This window comes from Neophocaena asiaeorientalis, unplaced genomic scaffold (genome assembly GCF_003031525.2).
Source record: "Neophocaena asiaeorientalis asiaeorientalis breed wild unplaced genomic scaffold, Neophocaena_asiaeorientalis_V1.1 scaffold184, whole genome shotgun sequence".
NCBI classification, from domain to species: domain Eukaryota; kingdom Metazoa; phylum Chordata; class Mammalia; order Artiodactyla; family Phocoenidae; genus Neophocaena; species Neophocaena asiaeorientalis.
The window spans coordinates 7,731,741-7,751,838 of NW_020185325.1; the positions used below are offsets into that span (position 1 = coordinate 7,731,741).

Below are 20,098 nucleotides of genomic sequence, written 5' to 3' on the forward strand. Positions count from 1 at the left end.
TTTTTTTTTTTTTTTTTTTTTCAGGAACTAATGTATAAACGTTTTCTCTCTTCTTCCTGCTTCCATCCTCATCCCCTTCTACAGCCTAACTATCCACAAGAGCCAGAATACTCATTAAAATATGAAATAAAGTGTGTCTCTCTCCTGCTGGAATCCTCCAGTGTCTTCCTGCCATACTTTGTATAATGGACATACATGATCTGACCCCTGGGCATATATGCCTCTGAATATCTTCAAATTGTTAGTAAGCTCACAATTGGAGAAATTCTGTGAGGCAGTAGTGACATTTCTTTTCTAATTCTCTTTCTTGATCTATTCTAAGGCATCTGTCTTTCCTGATCTCATCACTGTATGATGTGTGTTTATCTCTCTAATTTGTTTTAGGAAATTAGAAAAAGTATAAAACCTCCCGTTTTAATAGTAACATTGTTGTGGCCCATCAGATTGTTTAGGAGAAATAAAATTTGTTTAGGACAAGATCAGAGGTTTATAGTTTCACTTAAGTGGTGTTGTTTAATTTCTAGGAGTTAAGGAGTGCTGAGACAACTGGTCGTACTCTCATATCTCCAGCTATTTCTGGGAAAGACTTTGTGAGGACTGAAGGCATGTTGATCTTTGAACCTGGCCAGAGAAACACCGTATTGGATGTCATCCTAACACCAGAGACAGGATCTTTAAATCCATTTCCTAAACGCTTCCAGATTGTGCTTTTTGACCCAAAAGGTGGTGCCAGAATTGATAAAGTGTATGGGACTGCTAACATTACTCTTGTCTCTGACGCGGCTTCTCAAGCCTTTTGGGGGCTTGCGGATCAGCTGCAGCAGCCCCTGGATGGTGACATTCTCAACAGGGTGCTCCACAGCATCAGTGTGAAAGTGGCAACGGAGAACACAGATGAACAGCTCAGCGCTGTGATGTATTTAATAGACAAGGTAAGAAGCCCTCGCAAATGTTAGCAGTTGCAACACTGCTTCATACATTTTTTTTCATAGAAATTTACTTTATGTGGGGAAGTTCTTTCTAAACATAAAACAAAACCCCAAAGTCATAAAGGAAATGATTGATAAACTTGACCACATAAAGTGTAAACAAAATTTCTCTTTGCATATACCACAAGCAAAATCAAAAGACACCTAATGGTTATATATCAATTATATCTCAATAAAACTGGGGGGGGGAGTAAGAAAAAAAGTGCTAATAGGTGTGGGGAATATTTATGCAAATATATGTATAACAAGAATGTTTACTTCAGTGTTACTTATAATAACAAAAATTGGGAAAAATAGCTATTAAGAGGGGCCTGGCATATCCATACAATGTAAAACTTTTTCATGATTTAGACATATAATAATTAGAATAAGACAATAATGAAACCAGCATTGAAAATGTAGATAATCACATGGTAGGGTTGAAATTTTAAAAATAAAATACAAGGTGCCCAATTAACTTTGAATTTCAAATAAACAATATATTTTTTATTATAGGTATATCACAAATAAAAATAAATATTTTTATTTAGAGGCAGTATTTGGGACATACTTATATCAAGCAATTATTGGTTGCTTATCTGAAATTCAAATAGAGTCACCTATGCTTTATCTGGCAACCATTCTTATGTCCCATATGTACTTCATATGTGCTCTAAGATATCCTCGAATTCAGGAGTACAGAATAGAACTTCCAAGTACTGATACAATGTCATTCTATAAGGTCTTGTATTTTATGTGAAATTGTTTCATATTTGTAAGTTTTATTATCCCTCAGATTCTAACTTCTTTGAAACAAAATCTGCTTTATGCTATATATTTCTTTATAGGAAGAACTCAACAAATCTTAGTTATTGTTTAGTTAGTAGTAGAAGTGACTACTTATTTATGTTCAGTAGAAACAGCTACTGTGCTAAAAAGAGCAACAACCTTAAATGACTCACTATAAAGATGTTCTGGATAAAACTCAGCTGTGGTTCTGGGCAAATTTTTGTCATGACATAATAATCTATCCCTTGATTTTCATAGGTATGGTGCAATGAAAATTATTTAAAACGCTGTCATTTGCTTTAGTAATAGTATTTGTCTTTTAAGACTGCTGGATTTGATATGCAAATTTTTAATTTCATTGGGTTTTGGTTTCCAGGTCATTGAAGCTTGGTAAAACACAAGTCAGGAGGCATTGCCTCTAATTTTGTGTTCTAGGACACTTGAAAAGCCACAGGAATAATTTCTTCTGTGAAACTTTGATAGACCCTCCTTTCCCATAAACGTCCGCCACTTTTTTGTTTCTCTCCTGACAGTTTTTAAAGTTTTCCCCATGGTTGATTCAGGTTTTCCCCTTTTTCGAAAGACAGTTTTGATAATTTGGGGAGTTCTTTTCATTGCTGTTTATGTAAAATGGCTATTTAGAGCCAGCATATTTCTTTTTATCATATACTTTTTAATATTATATATCTTATATTTCAATAATTATTTTTTACATTTGATTTATTTTATAATCATACAAATGATGATATAGACTTGGCTCTGTATTTTCCTACCTGGTTTTGTGTTTCATGTTTGCAATAATTTTGACTGAATTGTCTGCAGACTGAGTCAGTCTGTGTTGTTATTTTAGGACGAGCAAATGGGGGGATGTTTTGAGTCAGGGAAGGGTGGCTGTCACAGGTGCCTCCTGGGATTGGCTGTTCATCATCTCTGTCTCCCTGGAAAAGCTAGGCATCCTCTTTCTGCCTCAGTTTCCTTATCTGGAAACAAAGCAAAATAACACTAGCATCTTCCTCACCGGAATGTTGTGAAAATTAGAGAAGTTAGTATAATGTGCTGAGAACAGCACCCTTGCAAACCAAGGGTTACATGAATAGCCTTTTTGGTTTTATTTATTTATTATTATTTTTAAAACATCTTTATTGGAGTATAATTGCTTTACAATGGTGTGTTAGTTTCTGCTTTATAACAAAGTGAATCAGCTATACATATACATATATCCCCATATCTCCTCCCTCTTGCTTCCCCCTCCCCCCCTCACTATCCCACCCCTCTAGGTGGTCACAAAGCAGCGAGCCAATCTCCCTGTGCTATGCAGCTGCTTCCCACTAGCTGTTGGTTTTACATTTGGTAGTATATATAAGTCCATGCCACTCTCTCACTTCGTCCCAGCTTACCCTTCACCCTCTCAGTGTCCTCAAGTCCATTCTGTACATCCACGTCTTTATTCCTGTCCTACCCCTAGGTTCTTCAGAACCATTATTCTTCTTTTTTAGATTCCATATGTATGTGTAAGCATATGATATTTATTTTTCTCTTTCTGACTTACTTCACTCTGTATGAGAGTCTCTAGGTCCATCCACCTTACTACAAATAACTCAATTCTGTTTCTTTTTATGGCTGAGTAACATTCCATTGTATATATGTGCCACATCTTCTTTATCCATTCAACTGAAATGTCTATTTAGGTCTTCTGCCCATTTCTTGATTGGGTTGTTTGTTTTTCTAATATTGAGCTTTATGTGCTGTTTATATATTTTGGAGATTAATCCTTTGTCTGTTGATTTGTTTGCAGATATTTTCTCCCATTCTGAGCATTGTCTTTTCGTCTTGTTTGTAGTTTCCTTTGCTTTGCAAATGGTTTTAAATTTCATTAGGTCCCATTTGTTTATTTTTATTTTTATTTCCATTACTCCAGGAGGAGGGTCAAAAAATATCTTGCTGTGATTTATGTCAGTGTTCTTCTTATGTTATCCTCTAAGAGTTTTATAGTGTCCAGTCTTACATTTAGGTCTCTAATCCATTTTGAGTTTATTTTTGTTTATGGTGTTAGGGAGTATTCTAATTTCATTCTTTTACATGTAGCTGTCCAGTTTTCCCAGCACCACTTTTTGAAGAGACTGTCTTTTCTCCATTGTATATATCCTTGCCTCGTTTGTCATAGATTAGCTGACCATAGGTGGGTGGGTTTATCTCTGGGCTTTCTATCCTGTTCCGTGATCTGTATTTCTGTTTTTGTGCCAGTACCATATTGTCTTAATTACTGTAGCTTTGTAGTATACTCTGAAGTCAGGGAGTCTGATTCCTCCAGCTCCGGTTTTTTCCCTCAAGACTGCTTTGGCTATTCGGGGTCTTTTGTGTCTCCATACAAATTTTACGATTTTTTGTTCTCGTTCTGTAAAAAATGCCATTGGTAATTTGATAGAGATTGCATTGAATCTGTAGATTGCCTTTGGCAGTATAGTCATTTTCACAGTGTTGCTTCTTCCAATCCAAGAACGTGGTATATACCTCTCTATCTGTTTATATCATCTTTAATTTCTTTCATCAGTGTTTTATAGTTTTCTGCATACAGGTCTTTTGACTCCTTTAGTAGGTTTATTCCTAAGTTTTTTATTCTTTTTGATGCAATGGCAAATGGGAGTGTTTCCTTAATTTCTCTTTCAGATTTTTCATCATTAGTGTATAGGAATGCAAGAGATTTCTCTGCATTAATTTTGTGTCCTGCCACTTTAACAAATTCATTGATTAGCTCTAGTAGTTTTCTTTTTTTTTTTTTTTGCGGTACACGGGCCTCTCACTGTTGTGGCCTCTCCCGTTGCAGAGCACAGGCTCCCGACGCACAGGCTCAGGGGTCAGGGCTCACGGGCCCAGCCACTCCGCAGCATGTGGGATCTTCCCGGACCGGGGCACGAACCCATGTCCCCTGCATTGGCAGGCGGACTCTCAGCCACTGCGCCACCAGGGAAGCCCTCTAGTAGTTTTCTGATGGCATCTTTAAGATTCTCTATGTATACGATCATGTCATCTGCAAACAGTGACAGTTTTACTTCTTTTGCAATTTGTATTTCTTTTTCTTCTGTGAATGCCGTGGCCAGGACTTCCAAAACTATGTTGAATAAAAGTGGCGAGAGTGGACGTCCTTGTCTTGTTCATGACCTTAGAGGAAATGCTTTCAGTTTTTCACCATTGAGAATGATGTTTGCTGTGGGTTTGTTGTATATGGCCTTTATTTTGTTGTTGGTAAGTTACCACTATGCCCACTTTCTAGAGACACTTTATCATAACTGGGTGTTGAATATTGTCAAAAGCTCTTTCTGCATCTATTGTGATGGTCATATGGTTTTTATACTTCAGTTTGTTTACACAGTGTTTCACATTGATTGATTTGCGTGTATTGAAGAATCCTTGCATCGCTGGGATAAATCCCACTCGATCATGGTGTATGATCCTTTTAATGTGTTGTTGGATTCTGTTTGCTAGTATTTCTTTTTTTTTTTTTTTCTTTTTGCGGTACGAGGGCCTATCACTGTTGTGGCCTCTCCCGTTGTGGCGCAGAGGCTCCGGACGTGCAGGCTCAGCGGCCATGGCTCACGGGCCCCGCCGCTCCGCCGAATGTGGGATCTTCCCAGACCGGGGCATGAACCCGTGTCCCCTGCATCGGCAGGGGGACTCTCAACCACTGCACCACCAGGGAAGCTCTTTTTGCTAGTATTTCATTGAGGATTTTCGCATCTATATTCATCAGTGATATTGGTCTGTAATTTTCTTTTTTTGTAGTATCTTTGTCTGGTTTTGGTAACAGGGTGATGGTGGCCTGGTAGAATGAGTTTGGGAGTGTTCCTTCCTCCGCAATTTTTTGGAAGTGTTTGAGAAGGATGGCTGTTACCTCTTCTCTAAACATTTGATAGAATTCATCTGTGAAACCATCTGGTCCTGGACTTTTGTTTGTTGGAAGATTTTTAATCACAGTTTTAATTTCATTACTTGTGATTGGTCTTTTCATATTTTCTGTTTCTTCTTGGTTCAGTCTTGGAAGGTTACACCTTTCTAAGAAGTTGTCCATTTCTTCCAGGTTGTCCATTTTATTGGCGTAGAGTTGCTTGTAGTAGTCTCTTAGGCTGCTTTGTATTTCTGTTGTGTCTGTTGTAACTTCTCCTTTTTCATTTCTAATTTTACTGATTTGAATCCTCTCGCTCGTTTTCTTGATGAGTCTGGCTAATGGTTTATCAATTTTGTTTATCTTCTCAAAGAACCAGCTTTTAGTTTTATTGATCTTTGCTATAGTTTTCTGTTTCTATTTCATTTATTTCTTCTCTGATCTTATGATTTCTTTCCTTCTATTAATATTTGGGTTTCGTTTGTTCTTCTTTCTCTAATTCCTTTAGGTGTAAGGTTGGATTGTTTAGTTGAAATTTTCTTATTTCTTGAGGTAGGCTTGTATTGCTATAAACTTCCCTCTTAGAATTGCATTTGCTGCATCCCACAGGTTTTGGATCATCGTGTTTTCATTGTCATTTGTTTCTAGGTATTTTTTGATTTCCTCTTTGATTTCTTCAGTGATCTCTTGGCTGTTTAGTAATGTATTGTTTAGCCTCCATGTGTTTGTGTTTCTCATGTGTTTTTTCCTGTAATTGATTTCTAATCTCATAGCGTTGTGGTCAGAAAAGATGCTGGATATGCTTTCAATTTTCTTAAATTTACTGAGGCTTGATTTGTGACCCAAGATGTGATCTCTCCTGGAGAATGTTCCATGTGCACTTGAGAAGAAAGTGTAATCTGCTATTTTTGGATGGAATGTCCTATAAATATCAATTAAATCTATGTGGTCTATTGTGTCATTTAAAGCTTTTGTTTCTTTATTAATTTTCTGTTTGGATGATCTGTCCATTGGTGTAAGTGAGGTGTTAAAGTCCCCCACTATTATTGTGTTACTGTCGATTTCCTCTTTTAGAGCTGTTAGCAGTTGCCTTATGTGTTGACGTGCTCCTGTGTTGGGTGCATATACATTTATAATTGTTATATCTTCTTATTGGATTGATCCCTTGATCATTATATAGTGTCCTTCCTTGTCTCTTGTAACATTCTTTATTTTAAAGTCTATTTTATCTGATATGAGTATTGCTACTCCAGCTTTCTTCTGATTTCCATTTGCATGGAATATCTTTTTCCATCCCCTCACTTTCAGTCCGTATGTGTCACTAGGTCTGAAGTGGGTTTCTTGTAGACAGCTTATAGATGGGTCTTGTTTCTGTATCCATTCAGCGAGCCTGTGTCTTTTGGTTAGAGCATTTAATCCATTCACTTTTAAGTAATTATCGAGATGTATGTTCCTATTATCATTTTCTTAATTGTTATCAGTTTGTTTTTGTAGGTCTTTTTCTTCCCTTTGTTTCCCTCTTAGAGAAGTTCCATTAGCATTTGTTCTAGAGCTGGTTTGGTGGTGCTGAGTTCTCTTAGCTTTTGTTTGTCTGTAAAGCTTTTGATTTCTCCATCAAATCTGAATGAGATCCTTGCTGAGTAGAGTAATCTTGGTTGTAGGTTCTTCCCTTTCATCACTTTAAATATATCATGCCATTCCCTCGTGACTTGTAGAGTTTCTGCTGAGAAATCAGCTGTTAACCTTATGGGAGTTCCCTTGTGTGTTATTTGTCATTTTTCCCTTGTTGCTTTCAATAATTTTTCTTTGTTTTTAATTTTTGTCAATTTCATCACTGTGTGTCTCCGCGTGTTTCTCCTTTGGTTTATCCTGCCTGGGACTCTCTGTGCTTCCTGGACTTGCGTGGCTATTTCCTTTCCCGTGTTAGGGAAGTTTTCAACTATAATCTCTTCAAGTATTTTCTTGGGTCCTTTCTCTGTCTCTTCTCCTTCTGGAACCCCTATAATGCGAATGTTGTTGCATTTAATATTGTCCCAGAGGTCTCTTAGGGTGTCTTCATTTCTTTTCATTCTTTTTTTAAATTCTGTTCCACGGCTGTGAATTCCACCATTCTGTCTTCCAGGTCACTTATCCATTCTTCTGCCTCTGTTATTCTGCTATTGGTTCCTTGTTGTGTATTTTTCATTTCAGTTATTGTATCGTTCATCTCCGTTTGTTTGTCCTTTATTGTTCTAGGTGTTCCTTAATTTTTCTAGGTCTTTGTTAAATATTTCTTGCATCTTCTTGATCTTTGCCTCCATTACTTTTTACGAGGTCCTGGATCATCTTTACTCTCATTATTCTTAATTCTTTTTCTTGGAAGTTTTCCTGTCTCTACTTCATTTAGTTGTTTTTCTGGCCTTTTATCTTTTTCCTTCATCTGGTACAAAGTCCTCTGCATTTTCATCTTGTCTGTCTTTCTCCAAATATGGTTTTTGTTTCACAGGCAGCAGGATTTTAGTTCTTCTTGCTTCTGTTGTCTGCCCTCTGGTGGGTGAGGCTGCAGGCTGGCTTTTTTGATGGTCACAAGATGAGTTTCTGCAGCTCCAGAGGTGCAGAAATATCCTCTTCAGATGTCTCCTTGAGAATAAGAAAATCTTTCCCAGATATCCCCTTGCAGACCTCTATTACTGCTCTTTGGCTAGAACTGGGACATATGACTGCCCCTGAACCAGTCACAGGAGAGGGGAATGACATTTTGATCAGTGATAACTAGACTAATTAGGTTCTATCTTCCTGGACTGAGAATTTGGCACGTTATTGCCTGAAAGAAAGGTGGATGGATAACCCAACACATTGCGGTTCTTGGAATGACTCTTCACACCAGCCAGTAAGAATCTGTTTATGTGAAGATCTCTTTCCTGCTAGTGTTGGAGGGTTCCTGCGGAGGTTGGGGGTGGCTGTGGCTCACCGTGAGGACCTCCTTCATTTCTTTTTCATTTATTTCTGATCTGATCTTTATGATTTTCCTTCTGCTAACTTAGGGTTTTTTTGTTCTTCTTTCTCTAATTGCTTTAGGTGTAAGGTTAGGTTGCTTATTTGAGATGTTTCTTGTTTCTTGTGGTAGCATTGTATTGCTATGAACTTCCCTCTTAGATCTGTTTTTGCTGCATCCCATAGGTTTTGGGTCGTCGTGTTTTCATTGTCATTTGTTTCTAGGTATTTTTTTATTCCTTCAATGATCTCTTGGTTATTAAGTAGTGTATTTTTTAGCCTCCATGTGTTTGTATTTTTCTTTCTTTCTTTTCTTTTCTTTTTTTTTGTGGTACGCGGGCCTCTCACTGTTGTGGCCTCTCCCATTGCAGAGCACAGGCTCCGGACGTGCAGGTTCAGCAGCCATGGCTCACAGGCCATTCCGCTCCATGGTATGTGGGATCGTCCCAGACTGGGGCACGAACTCGTATCCCCTGCATCAGCAGGTGGACTCTCAACCACTGTGCCACCAGGGAAGCCTGTGTTTGTATTTTTTACAGATTTTTTCCTATAATTGATATCTAGTCTCATAGCATTGTGGTCAGGAAAGATACTTGATGTGATTTCTATTTTCTCTGATTTACCAAGGCTTGATTTGTGACCCATGATATGATCTATCCTGCAGAATGTTCCATGAGCACTTGAGAAGAAAGTGTATTCTGTTGGTTTTGCATGGAATGTCCTATTAATATCAATTAATTCTATCTTGTTTAATGTGTCATTTAAAGCTTGTGTTTCCTTATTTATTTTCATTTTGGATGATCTGTCCATTGGTGAAAGTGGGGTGTTAAAGTCCCCTACTACGATTATGTTACTGTCGATTTCCTCTTTTATGGCTGTTAGCATTTGCCTAATGTATTTAGGTTCTCCTATGTTGTGTTCATAAACATTGACAATTGTTTTATCTTCTTCTTTGATTGATCCCTGATCATTATGTAGTTTCCTTCTTTGTCTCTTGTAATAGTCTCTATTTTAAAGTCTATTTTTTCTGATATGAAAATTGCTACTCCAGCTTTCTTTTGATTTTCATTTGCATGGACTATGTTTTTCCATCCCCTCACTTTCAGTCTGTATGTGTCTAGTTCTGAAGTGGGTCTCTTGTAGACAGCATATATACAGGTCTGGTTTTTGTACCCATTCAGCTGGTCTGTGTCTTGGTGGGAGCATTTAATCCATTTACATTTCAGGTAATTATCGATATGTATGTTCCTATTACCATGTTCTTAATTGTTTTGGGTTTGTTATTGTAGGAAAATATCCCTTAGATATTTTCTCTTCTTCTTCTGGTACCCCTGTAATTCTAATGTTGGTGTGTTTAATGTTTTCCCAGAGGTCTCTAAGACTGTCCTCAATTCTTTTCATTCTCTTTTCTTTTTTGTGCTCTGCCATAGTTATTTCCAGTATTTTATCTTCCAGGTCAGTTATCCATTCTTCTGCCTCAGTTATTTTGCTATTGACTCCTTGTAGAGAATTTTAAATTTCATTTATTGTGTTGTTCATCTCTGTTTGTTTGCTCTTTCGTTCTTCTAGGTCCTTGTTAAACGTTTCTTGTATTTTCTCCATTCTATTTCCAAGATTTTGGATCATCTTTACTATTATTAGTCTGAATTCTTTTTCAGGTAGACTGCCTATTTCCTCTTCATTTGTTTGGTGTGGTGGGTTTTTACCTTGCTGCTTCACCTGCTGTGTGTTTCTCTCTCTTCTCATTATGCTTAACTTACTGTGTTTGGGGTCTCCTTTTCGCAGCCTGCAGTTTTGTAGTTCCCGTTGTTTTTGGTGTCTGCCCCCAGTGGGTGAGGTTGGTTCTGTGAGTGGTGTGGGCTTCCTGGTGGAGGGGACTGGTGCCTGTATTCTGGTGGATGAGCTTGGATCAAGTCTTTCTGGTGGGCAGGACCGTGTCCTGTGGTGTGTTTTGGGGTGTCTGTGACCTTATTATGATATTAGGTAGCCTCTCTGCTAGTGGGTGTGGTTGTGTCCCTCTCTTGGTAGTTGTTTGGCATAGGGTGTCCAGCACTGTAGTTTGCTGGTTGTTGAGTGGAGCTGGGTCTTAGCGTTGACATGGAGATCTCTGGGAGAGCTTTTGCCACTTGATATTACATGGAGCTGGGAGGTCTCTGGTGGCCCAATGTCCTGAACTTGGCTCTCCCACGTCAGAGCCACAGGCCTGACACCCAGCCAGAGCACCAAGACCCTGTCAGCCACATGGCTCAGAAGAAAAGGGAGAAAGGAAGGGAGGGAGGGAGGGAGGGAGCAAGGGAGGGAGCAAGGGAGGGAAAAATAAAAAGAAGTAAAGTTATTAAAGGAAAAAAATTATTAAAAATCAAATAATTGCAAAGTAATAAAAGAAAAGAAAAAAGAAAGAAAGAAAGAATATAGCAACTGAACAAAAAAACCAATCCACCAGTGATGAGAAGCTCTGAATACTATATTAAAAAAAACAAACAAAAAACGGACAGACAGAACCCTAGGACAAATGCCAAAAGCAAAGCTATGTAGACAAAATGACACAAAAAGTATATACATACACACTCACAAAAAAAGAAAAAGGAAAAAAATCTATATATAGAAAAGAGAAAAAGGAATAGAGCAACCAATCAATACAAATCTATCAATGATAATAAACTCTAAATACTAAACTAAGTTAAACATAAAACCAGACACAAATTAGATGCAGAAAGCAAACCCCAAGTCTACAGTTGCTCCCAAAGTCTACCACCTCAGTTTGGGATGATTCGTTGTCTATTCAGGTATTCCACAGATGCAGGGTACATCAGGTTGATTGTGGAGATTTAATCTGTTGCTCGTGCGGCTGCTGGGAGAGATTTCCCTTTCTCTTCTTTGTTCGCACAGCTCCTGGGGTTCAGCTTTGGTTTTGGCCCCGTCTCTGCGTGTAGGTCGCCTGAGGGCATCTTTTGGGAAGTCTGAGGTCTTCTGCAAGCGTTCAGTCGGTTTCTTGTAGGAGTTGTTCCACATGTAGATGTAGTTTTGATGTATTTGTGGGGAGAAAGGTGATCTCCACATCTTACTCCTCTGCCATCTTGAAGGTCTCCCTCCTTGTTTTATTTTTTGTGTGCTTTGCTGAAAGAAACTTTCTCTTACCCTTGAATATGTATGAAAGTTTGAGTGGCTCTAGAATTCTTGGATCACAGCCTTAAAGTCTTGAAACTGCTTATGTTGCTCTGTTGGCTTCTGTCATTTCATTAGCAAAAAAAGTCTGATGTCAGACTGAATTTTAATTTCTCTGTTAGTAAGTTCTTTCCTGTCTGATTTCTGGTAAGATTTTTTAAAAACTCTTGAAATTATATTTAAAAATCACCCAAATACATCTGGTGTTGTTTCTTTTCCTAATTTTCTCTGGAATAAAGCAAACTCTGCATTTTAGACGTATTTCTTTAGCTTATCAAGGATCTATGTTGCTTTTTTCTTTTACCTAATATTTTATATGCTTGTTGTATCTTACAGGTTTGTCCCATTTGTCTGTAATATTTTCTCTGAGTTCTGGGAGTGTTTCTTGAGCTTAGTTTTCATTTAACATATTCAGTTTGATCATTTTAGTAACCAATGGGCTGTTCCCTATCTCCCCATTGTAGTTTTTACCTTGTTAAATTTCATTTTGTACCTTTTATCTTTACCCTGTGTATTATTCTCCATTATTCCTAATTGTCTTTAAGATGGCTACTCTTATAAACTTAAATCTTGAGTTCAGCCATCATCTTGGCACTCTATAGATTACAGAGTTATTAAAAAAAATATAGAGAATATTGAGCCACTTTCTCAGTGAGCTCAACTAATAGCAGTAACAGAAAAATCATTTCAACATTGTCATAAGTTCATTAGTAAAAGTATGTGCAACTTACAGAGTGTAATCATGTACGCCAGCAGCTGGGGCATGGGGTAGAAATCACAGAAAAAGTGATGACTAATTTGGATTTTGAAGAATTAATAGGGACTCCTCAGGTATCTAAGAGTGTAGTGGAATAACAAGTCAGTGGCTTCACACCCATGCTTACTCTGACAGTAAAAATGTGTCCCCCATCATTCATGTGAGGGGTAAAAATTAAATCATGAAGGCTATTTTCCTCTTACTCTCCTTGTCCCTCAAACAACAAATAAACCAGTCCGTTCAGGTAGGAAGGCTCACACTTACCAATAAAGTTAAGAGTATCAGGAGCTCTTGACTACTCTTGGTTGGAAAAGGATTTTCTCCTTTGATGTTTGAGAAATTTAGTGATACGTGGTGGCTTCTGTCTAATAAAAAACAGATAAGAATAAATTTTGTTCTATTATAGACATATATTCTTGTGTCTATTTCCTTAGTTGTTGGTCGAAAGAAAACAGAATCTTGGGGTAGGTGTAAAAGTGAGATTAATTTGACTCGTGACGTTAATTATTGTAGTTAAAATTAAGTGACCAATGCAACTGTTTGGGGCTTTATCTAGATATTAAGTAGAAGATATTTTAGTGATTATGCCTTTTCTTTATAAAATGATTATTTATGCTTTTTAAAGTACAGATGTATTTGAAATATGATTTTGATGCTAACTTCTCTTAAATTCTTCATAGGTTCATCTTCATTTTTGTTAATGTTAGTAACTGGTAATAAAGAACAAGTTATACCATATATATCATTTAAGCAGTTTATTTTTGAACATATATTTTTATACTTGGATTTTTTTCCAGATAACTGTTGAAGGAAAGAAGCAAGCATTAAGCATTGAAAGCCGAAATCTTTTCTATGAGATTCTTTGTGCTCTCGTTAACCCAAAACGCAAGGACACTAGGGGATTCAGTCACTTTACTGAAGTGACAGAGAATTTTGCCTTTTCTCTACTGACTGATGTTACTTGTGGCTCTCTTGGTGAAAAGTAAGTATCATTTAATATAATAGCAGTACCTTATATGTATTCCTTCACAGTTTACAAAGTAATATGCAGTGCAAATTGACGTTTAACTGATGTAACTCAGGATTATACAATCAATACATTGTACCTAATGGGCAAATTAAGTTAATTATTTGAAGAAAACATAGAAACTACATCGAGAGAAATTAACTTATACTGTCAATTATATATTCCTCTTGTTTTGAAGGTTCTTTTAAAAATAAAAATGTGTTATTGCTTACTCGTATTTATATAATGAGTAGAAGATACATTTCTGAATGGAAAAAAAAGTAAGATGATTCCAACTTTTTGACATATTTTAGGCCATATTTTTTATTGTGGTAAAATACACATAAGATGAAATTTACCATGTAAACTGTTTTTAGGTATACAGATCAGTGGCATTTAGTATATTCACACTGTTGCCACCATTACCACTTGCATCTCCAGAACTGTCTTCTCGAATTGAAAATCTTTACCCATTAAGCAGTAACTCCTCTTTCCTCCCTTCCCCCAGCCCTGGTAACCTCTATTCTACTTTTCAGTCTCTATGAATTTGCTTATTCTAGGCACCTCATAAGTGGAATCATACAATATTTGTCCTTTGTGTCTGGTGTACTTTGCTTAGCATGTCTTCAAGGTTCATCCATGTTGTAGCATGTGTCAGAATTTCACTCCTTTTTAAAAAAAGTTTTTTTAAATTGACTTATAGTTTATTTACAACGTTGTGTTAGCTTCTGCTGTATAGCAAAGTGATTTAGTTATAATATATATACATTCTTTTTTATATTCTTTTCCATTATGATTTATCACAGGATATTGAATATAGTTCTCTGCTCTATACAGTCGGACCTTGTTGTTTATCCATTCTATATATAATAGTTTGCATCTGCTAACCCCAAACAATCCCTCCCCCTACCCTTGGCAACCTTTGTCTGTTCTCTATGTCTGTGAATCTGTTTCTGTTTTGTAGATAGGTTCATTTGTGTCATATTTTAGATTCCACATATAAGTGATATCGTATGTTATTTTTCTTTCTGACTTACTTCACTTAGTATGATAATTTCTAGGTCCATCCATGTTGCTACAAATGGCATTGTTTCATTCCTTTTGTTTCTATGTAGTATTCCATTGTATATATGTACCACATCTTCTTTATCCATTCCTCTGTTGAAGGACATTCAGGTTGTTTCCATCTCTTGGCTATTGTGAATAGTGCTACTATGAACATAAGGTCGCATAAATCTTTTTGAATTATAGTTTTGTCTGGATATATGCCCAGGAGTGGGATTGCTGGATCATGTGGCAACTCTATTTTTAGCTTTTTGAGGAAGCTCCATTTTGTTTTCCATAATGGCTACACCAACTTACATTCCCACCAAGAGTGTAGGAGGGTTCCCTTTTCTCCACACCCCCTCCAGCATTTGTTATTTGTAGGTTTTTTAAGATGGCTCTTCTGACTGGTGTGAGGTAGTACCTCATTGTAGTTTTGATTTGCATTTCTCTAATAATTAGCCATGTTGAGCATCTTTTCACGTGCCTATTGGCCATCTGTATGTCTTCTTTGGAAAAATGTCTATTTAGATCTTCTGCCCATTTTTTGATTGAGTTTTTGTTTTTTTATTGTTGAGTTGCATGAGCTGTTTGTATATTTTGGAGATTAAGCCGTTGTCAGCTACATTATTTGCAAATATTTTCTTCCAGTCTGTTGGTTATCTTTTCGTTTTGTTTATGGTTTCCTTTGTTGCACAGGAGCTTGTAAGTTTGATTAGGTACCATTTACTTATTTTTGCTTTTTGTTTCTACTGCCTTGGGAGACTGACCTAAGAAAACATTGGTGTGAGTTATGTCAGAGAATGTTTTTCCTATGCTTTTCTTCTAGGAGTTTTATGGTGTCATGTCTTATGTTTAAGTCTTTAAGCCATTTTGAGTTTTTGTGTATGGTGTGAAGGTGTGTTCTAACTTCACTGATTTACTTGAAGTGTGTGTCCAACTTTCCCAACACCACTTGCTGAAGAGACTGTCTTTTTTCCATTGTATATTCTTGCCTCCTTTGTTTAAGATTAATTGACCATAGGTGTGCATGTTTATTTCTGGGCTCTCTATTCTGTTCTGTTGATCCATATTAACTTTTAGACATACTTTAATATACTGTTAATTGTGTTTCTCCCTAGAGTTTTGGTTCAATTTCATCCATTTGGAGGCAGTTCTCTGAATGTTGTTGAACTTCAGAGTCTGTTGTTTTAGAACATGTTGCTGAACTTCAGAAATGTTGTTTCATGGCTGGAGTTTCAGGGCAGAGAGCAAGTAAGAGGAAAAGGAAAAAGTAAAATGTGGTTTGTGTATTAACTATATAGTTAATTTTGTAACTATATGTTAATATTCTCCAGTTCTGGTCTTTTATTGATAAATTACATTCATAAGGTAAATTGGATCATTGTAGTACAAAGACCTAAACCATGTTTTAATTCTGTTTGACTTAACATAAAAATAGCTCATAATAGAACATGGTTGGAAGTTGATATTTCCCTCCAATTTTCACAGAGTACTATGTTATTTAAAAAACAATTATTGTTATTTAGTGGGACATGTCTGATTAAAAGTGTTGTTCAGTGAAGTCAAATAGTTCATAGCTTTGTATAGTCTCAGTCCTTTCTCTTTGTTTTTCCATATTTGTGCAAGATCACCAGGATGTTGAGACAGTGGTAGACGTGAACCATCTACCCTGCTGTGAATGTTGATTCCATCTTTGCTCTCAAAGGCCTGGTGAGAACTCAAAAGGGTATAAGATGCACAAAAGGAGTGGCTTTTTCTGTCTTGTTGCCTAATGTATTCTCAGGGCCTAGAACAGTGTCTGGTACATGGTAGATTCTCAGTGGTTATGGTATAATGAGTGAATAGAATGAATAAAGGAATCAATATGTTTTTGGCTGCAGGCTTGCTGTTTCGCATGTATAATGGCAGTCAGGCAAGAGGAGCAAGCATGGCACATTTGGGGAAATCATCAGTTGGGGAAATCATCAACCTTTAAATATTGAATATAGAATACGTTAGGTAGGGTGTGTGTATGTGTGTGTAGGAATCCGATTTAGGATTTTAGAGCGATCGTGTTGAGGACTATGTTAAAGATGAGTTTTTTTTAACTCAGGGAACTCTAAAGATGTTGACCATTCTCATATGCATTATTTATACATTGTCTTAAGCAGTATTCAGGGGCATCTACTGGGAGTGAAGGGTTTGGGAATAGAGCAGGGATATTGAGGAGAATGATGGTATCTAGAACAATCATTTGGAAGCCAAGTAAAAACAATGTCAAGTGGCATTGAGGGTCTGACTGAAGTCGGTCATTGTGGATTTGTAGTGGTGCCAATCTACATGTTAATGTGGGTTTTTCCCCCTCATTTAAACCTAGGTGTAAAGCAGATTTGGGGATTGATCAAAGTAAGTGCATTGGAAGGGCATGGATATAGGAGGTTAAAGTGTCAGGGAGAGTGTAGTTGTCGTCAGACCCTCTTAAGGGGCCAGGGATTTGACACACTTGTGTCAAGGTTGGGTAGAGTCACTGTACCTGTTGTGTTCGTCTCAAAATGCCAACGTAATGGGGTCCCTGATAGCGCTGATGAGCTAAGTATCAGAAGATTCCAGGGTGGGTGGGTAGGGCGTAGGTTCACTGGTCTCAGTCACATTGTACCTGGTCAGGGGTGGGGAGGTCGACAGTGGCAGCTTTTTAGCTCTGAGTCACCAGTGAAGATGTAGGAAGCTAGATGGGAAGATGAAGAGATGAGCTTTTTATAAGCTGTTGTGGAGGTGCAGATGGCCTATATGGATTGAACTGTTTTAATAGGAGTCTTGGACACAGGGGTCTAGAGCCTGGATGAATGGCTGGACTAAAGATAGATTTTAAAGGTACCAATTCAAATGTGGTAGTTAAAGATTTTTTTAAAAGAGAGTATATAGCTAGAGGAAAAAGTTAGCCCTTACCCTTTCTTTTCTTTTTCAAATCTTCTGTTTAAAATTCTCAACTCCATTTCCCAGGTTAGGGGCCTTGATGAGGTATTTGTATCCATGATACACTTATATATACTCAGCATCTCTTGTGGCCCATGTAACTTTTAAAACTTAATGCATGATTTTTATCCTAATATATTCTCTATTCTTTTTGAGGCAGGTATGATTGAATTCAGGTATGATTCACCTTTGTGTCTCTTCATTGTTTGCAAACATGATAGATCCACAGAAAAAATGTACCAGATTTTTTGGAGGACTGGTTAAAAAATACAGATTCATAGAACCTCTAGCCTCCTCCAGGCAAGGTTTCTGATTTAGTAAGAATGGGATGTGATCTAGAAATCTGTGTTTTAAAACAAGCTTCAAGGTGATTTCAACACACACTGAGGTTTGGAAGCAATTTCACTGAGCACAGGATCTCGTGCCTAGGGAATATTGAAAACAGTTGTTAAATGGATAAAGATCCCTGCTCAGGGCTGTTTCTTTTATCAGATATATGGTTAAATTGGAAATGCTCTGATGGCTTAGAAAGGGGTGAGGTAAACTTGATGAAAACATGGCTCTAGGTATGTAAGTTTTGTGATATTCTTGAATATAAAGCAGAGTTTCTGTTTAGTGGTGCATCCTTTCCTCAACCTATTCCACCAATGCTGATGTGACTAATACAGAAAAGTACATTTTATAACCACAGATCTGATATCTGTGAAACAGCTTGCAAAAGCCCATGTTTTAGGTTATAAGGGGGATCAGGCCAGAGGATGCAGAAAGTTCTGTGCAGAAAATCCTAACAATTCACCATAAAAGAACTGAAAGCACATTCTCTTTACTGCTCCTGGGTGTCATGGTTATACATAAAGAAAGGAGCTCCAATGTGATGAATTTTAACAAATAAGTTTTTAACAAGTATGTTTAAAAAAATTTAACAAATATTTGCAAATATATATGCAAATGCATGCCATTTTAGCAGAACCTTTGCTTTTCTGTCATAGAAGCAAAACCATCCTTGACAGTTGCCCGTATTTGTCCATACTGGCTCTTCACTGGTACCCTCAGCAAATCAATGGGCACAAGTTTGAAGGAAAAGAAGGTGATTATATTCGAATTCCAGAGAGGTTATTGGATGTTCCGGATGCAGAAATAATGGCCGGGAAAAGTATATGTGAATTAGTCCAGTTTACAGAGTATAGCAGCCAGCAGTGGTTTATAACTGGAACTAATCTTCATGCCCTGAAAAATAAGGTAATCTATCATTTAAAGAATTATGTGGTTAGAATCTGATTTTTCCTTAGCAAACATATTCCTCAGGATACATTCACTTGACCAGATTTGTGGTAAATGCTAGACATGGTGAGCTAATTACGAAACACGTCCTATCTTTATGAGCTAGTTGTAGAATGTTTAGTCTCAAAAATAGTTGGAAATATTTCCTTCATGTTTTATTAAGTAAAATATATATATATAAGTGGAGAAAGTGAAAAAAACCCCCATAGCCTTCTCTAATGCTATATTGTATTGTATATCCCACTTGTGATGAAGTCTGACAATAAAGTCTGTCAGCTGGAGACTGCTCAGCAGCTGGAGTAGAGGTAGAATGTTTGCAGTGGAAAACCAACCAGACAGCCTGCATTCATAAGCTATGAATAATAGTGACAGTAAGCAAGTAACTAAAATGACTAGAAAAATGAAACAAAGTTCAGAATGGGAGATTCAGTCATGACATTAATTTGAAAAAAATCATTACATTTTCTATTCTTTTTGGCATTGTAGGTATTATCTTTGAGTGTGAAAGGCCAGAGTTCACAACCCCTGACCAACAACAATGAGATTCTCTACAGGATTTATGCTGCTGAGCCTAGAATTGTTCCCCAGACATCTCTGTGTCTCCTTTGGAATCAGGCTGCTGCAAGGTACTTGTTAATAATTCTTTAAAATCAGAATTTGCTCCTTCCCCATTCTAGTATCATTAAGCCCAGTTTTTTTTTTTTTTGTACTGAACATAGAGGTCTCAGGTGAGATTTTAGACTGGAGAATAACCTCTACACTAAATGAGACAAAGCAGCATAGGAAATGGTCTAGCCTTGTGCAGGTGGCAAACGCAACCAAACAATTTAAATATGTGTTTAACACATTATGTACTCCTTTATTATTACTACTTTCTTGGGACATAGTGTGAGTTCTACTCAATTCAGATAACCTCCCTGTGGTTATTGGTTAATTTATTGAGCAGGGAAGGAATTTCTTTTGACCCCTTCCATCTGGGCTTGTGGTTCTGGATCTGCTGCTCTATGTTTAGAGGGAGTAGTAGGGATTTATAATTCTAGTCCACATATGACTTGGAGTACATTTTGGGATTAAAGCCATGCACAAGAATGAGAAGAAGGGCATGATTCTTTCTTTAATTCTCCTTGGCCTAAGACATGTTTCTGAGCAGTTCTCTCTCTGGGAGCTCAACCGGGGCTGCAGGGTCAGGCATTGCTGGCTTAGAAGGTTTAGGGTTCAAATCAGTCACTAGGTTCTGTTTGTTACTGACTTACAGCCACACCAACTAAAATTCTAAAGAG

At 37.2% G+C, this 20,098-nt stretch overlaps 1 protein-coding gene across 1 annotated transcript in view; it reads left to right on the forward strand.

The window, feature by feature from the left end:
- The window catches only part of ADGRV1 (adhesion G protein-coupled receptor V1), a 510,622-nt gene that overhangs the window by 200,563 nt on the left and 289,961 nt on the right, over positions 1-20,098 (forward strand). Inside the window, exons 79-82 of the mRNA XM_024734350.1 lie at positions 525-932; positions 13,330-13,514; positions 18,527-18,776; positions 19,305-19,444. Coding sequence (XP_024590118.1) covers positions 525-932; positions 13,330-13,514; positions 18,527-18,776; positions 19,305-19,444 — 983 coding nt within the window. The remainder of the gene's footprint in view (positions 1-524; positions 933-13,329; positions 13,515-18,526; positions 18,777-19,304; positions 19,445-20,098) is intronic.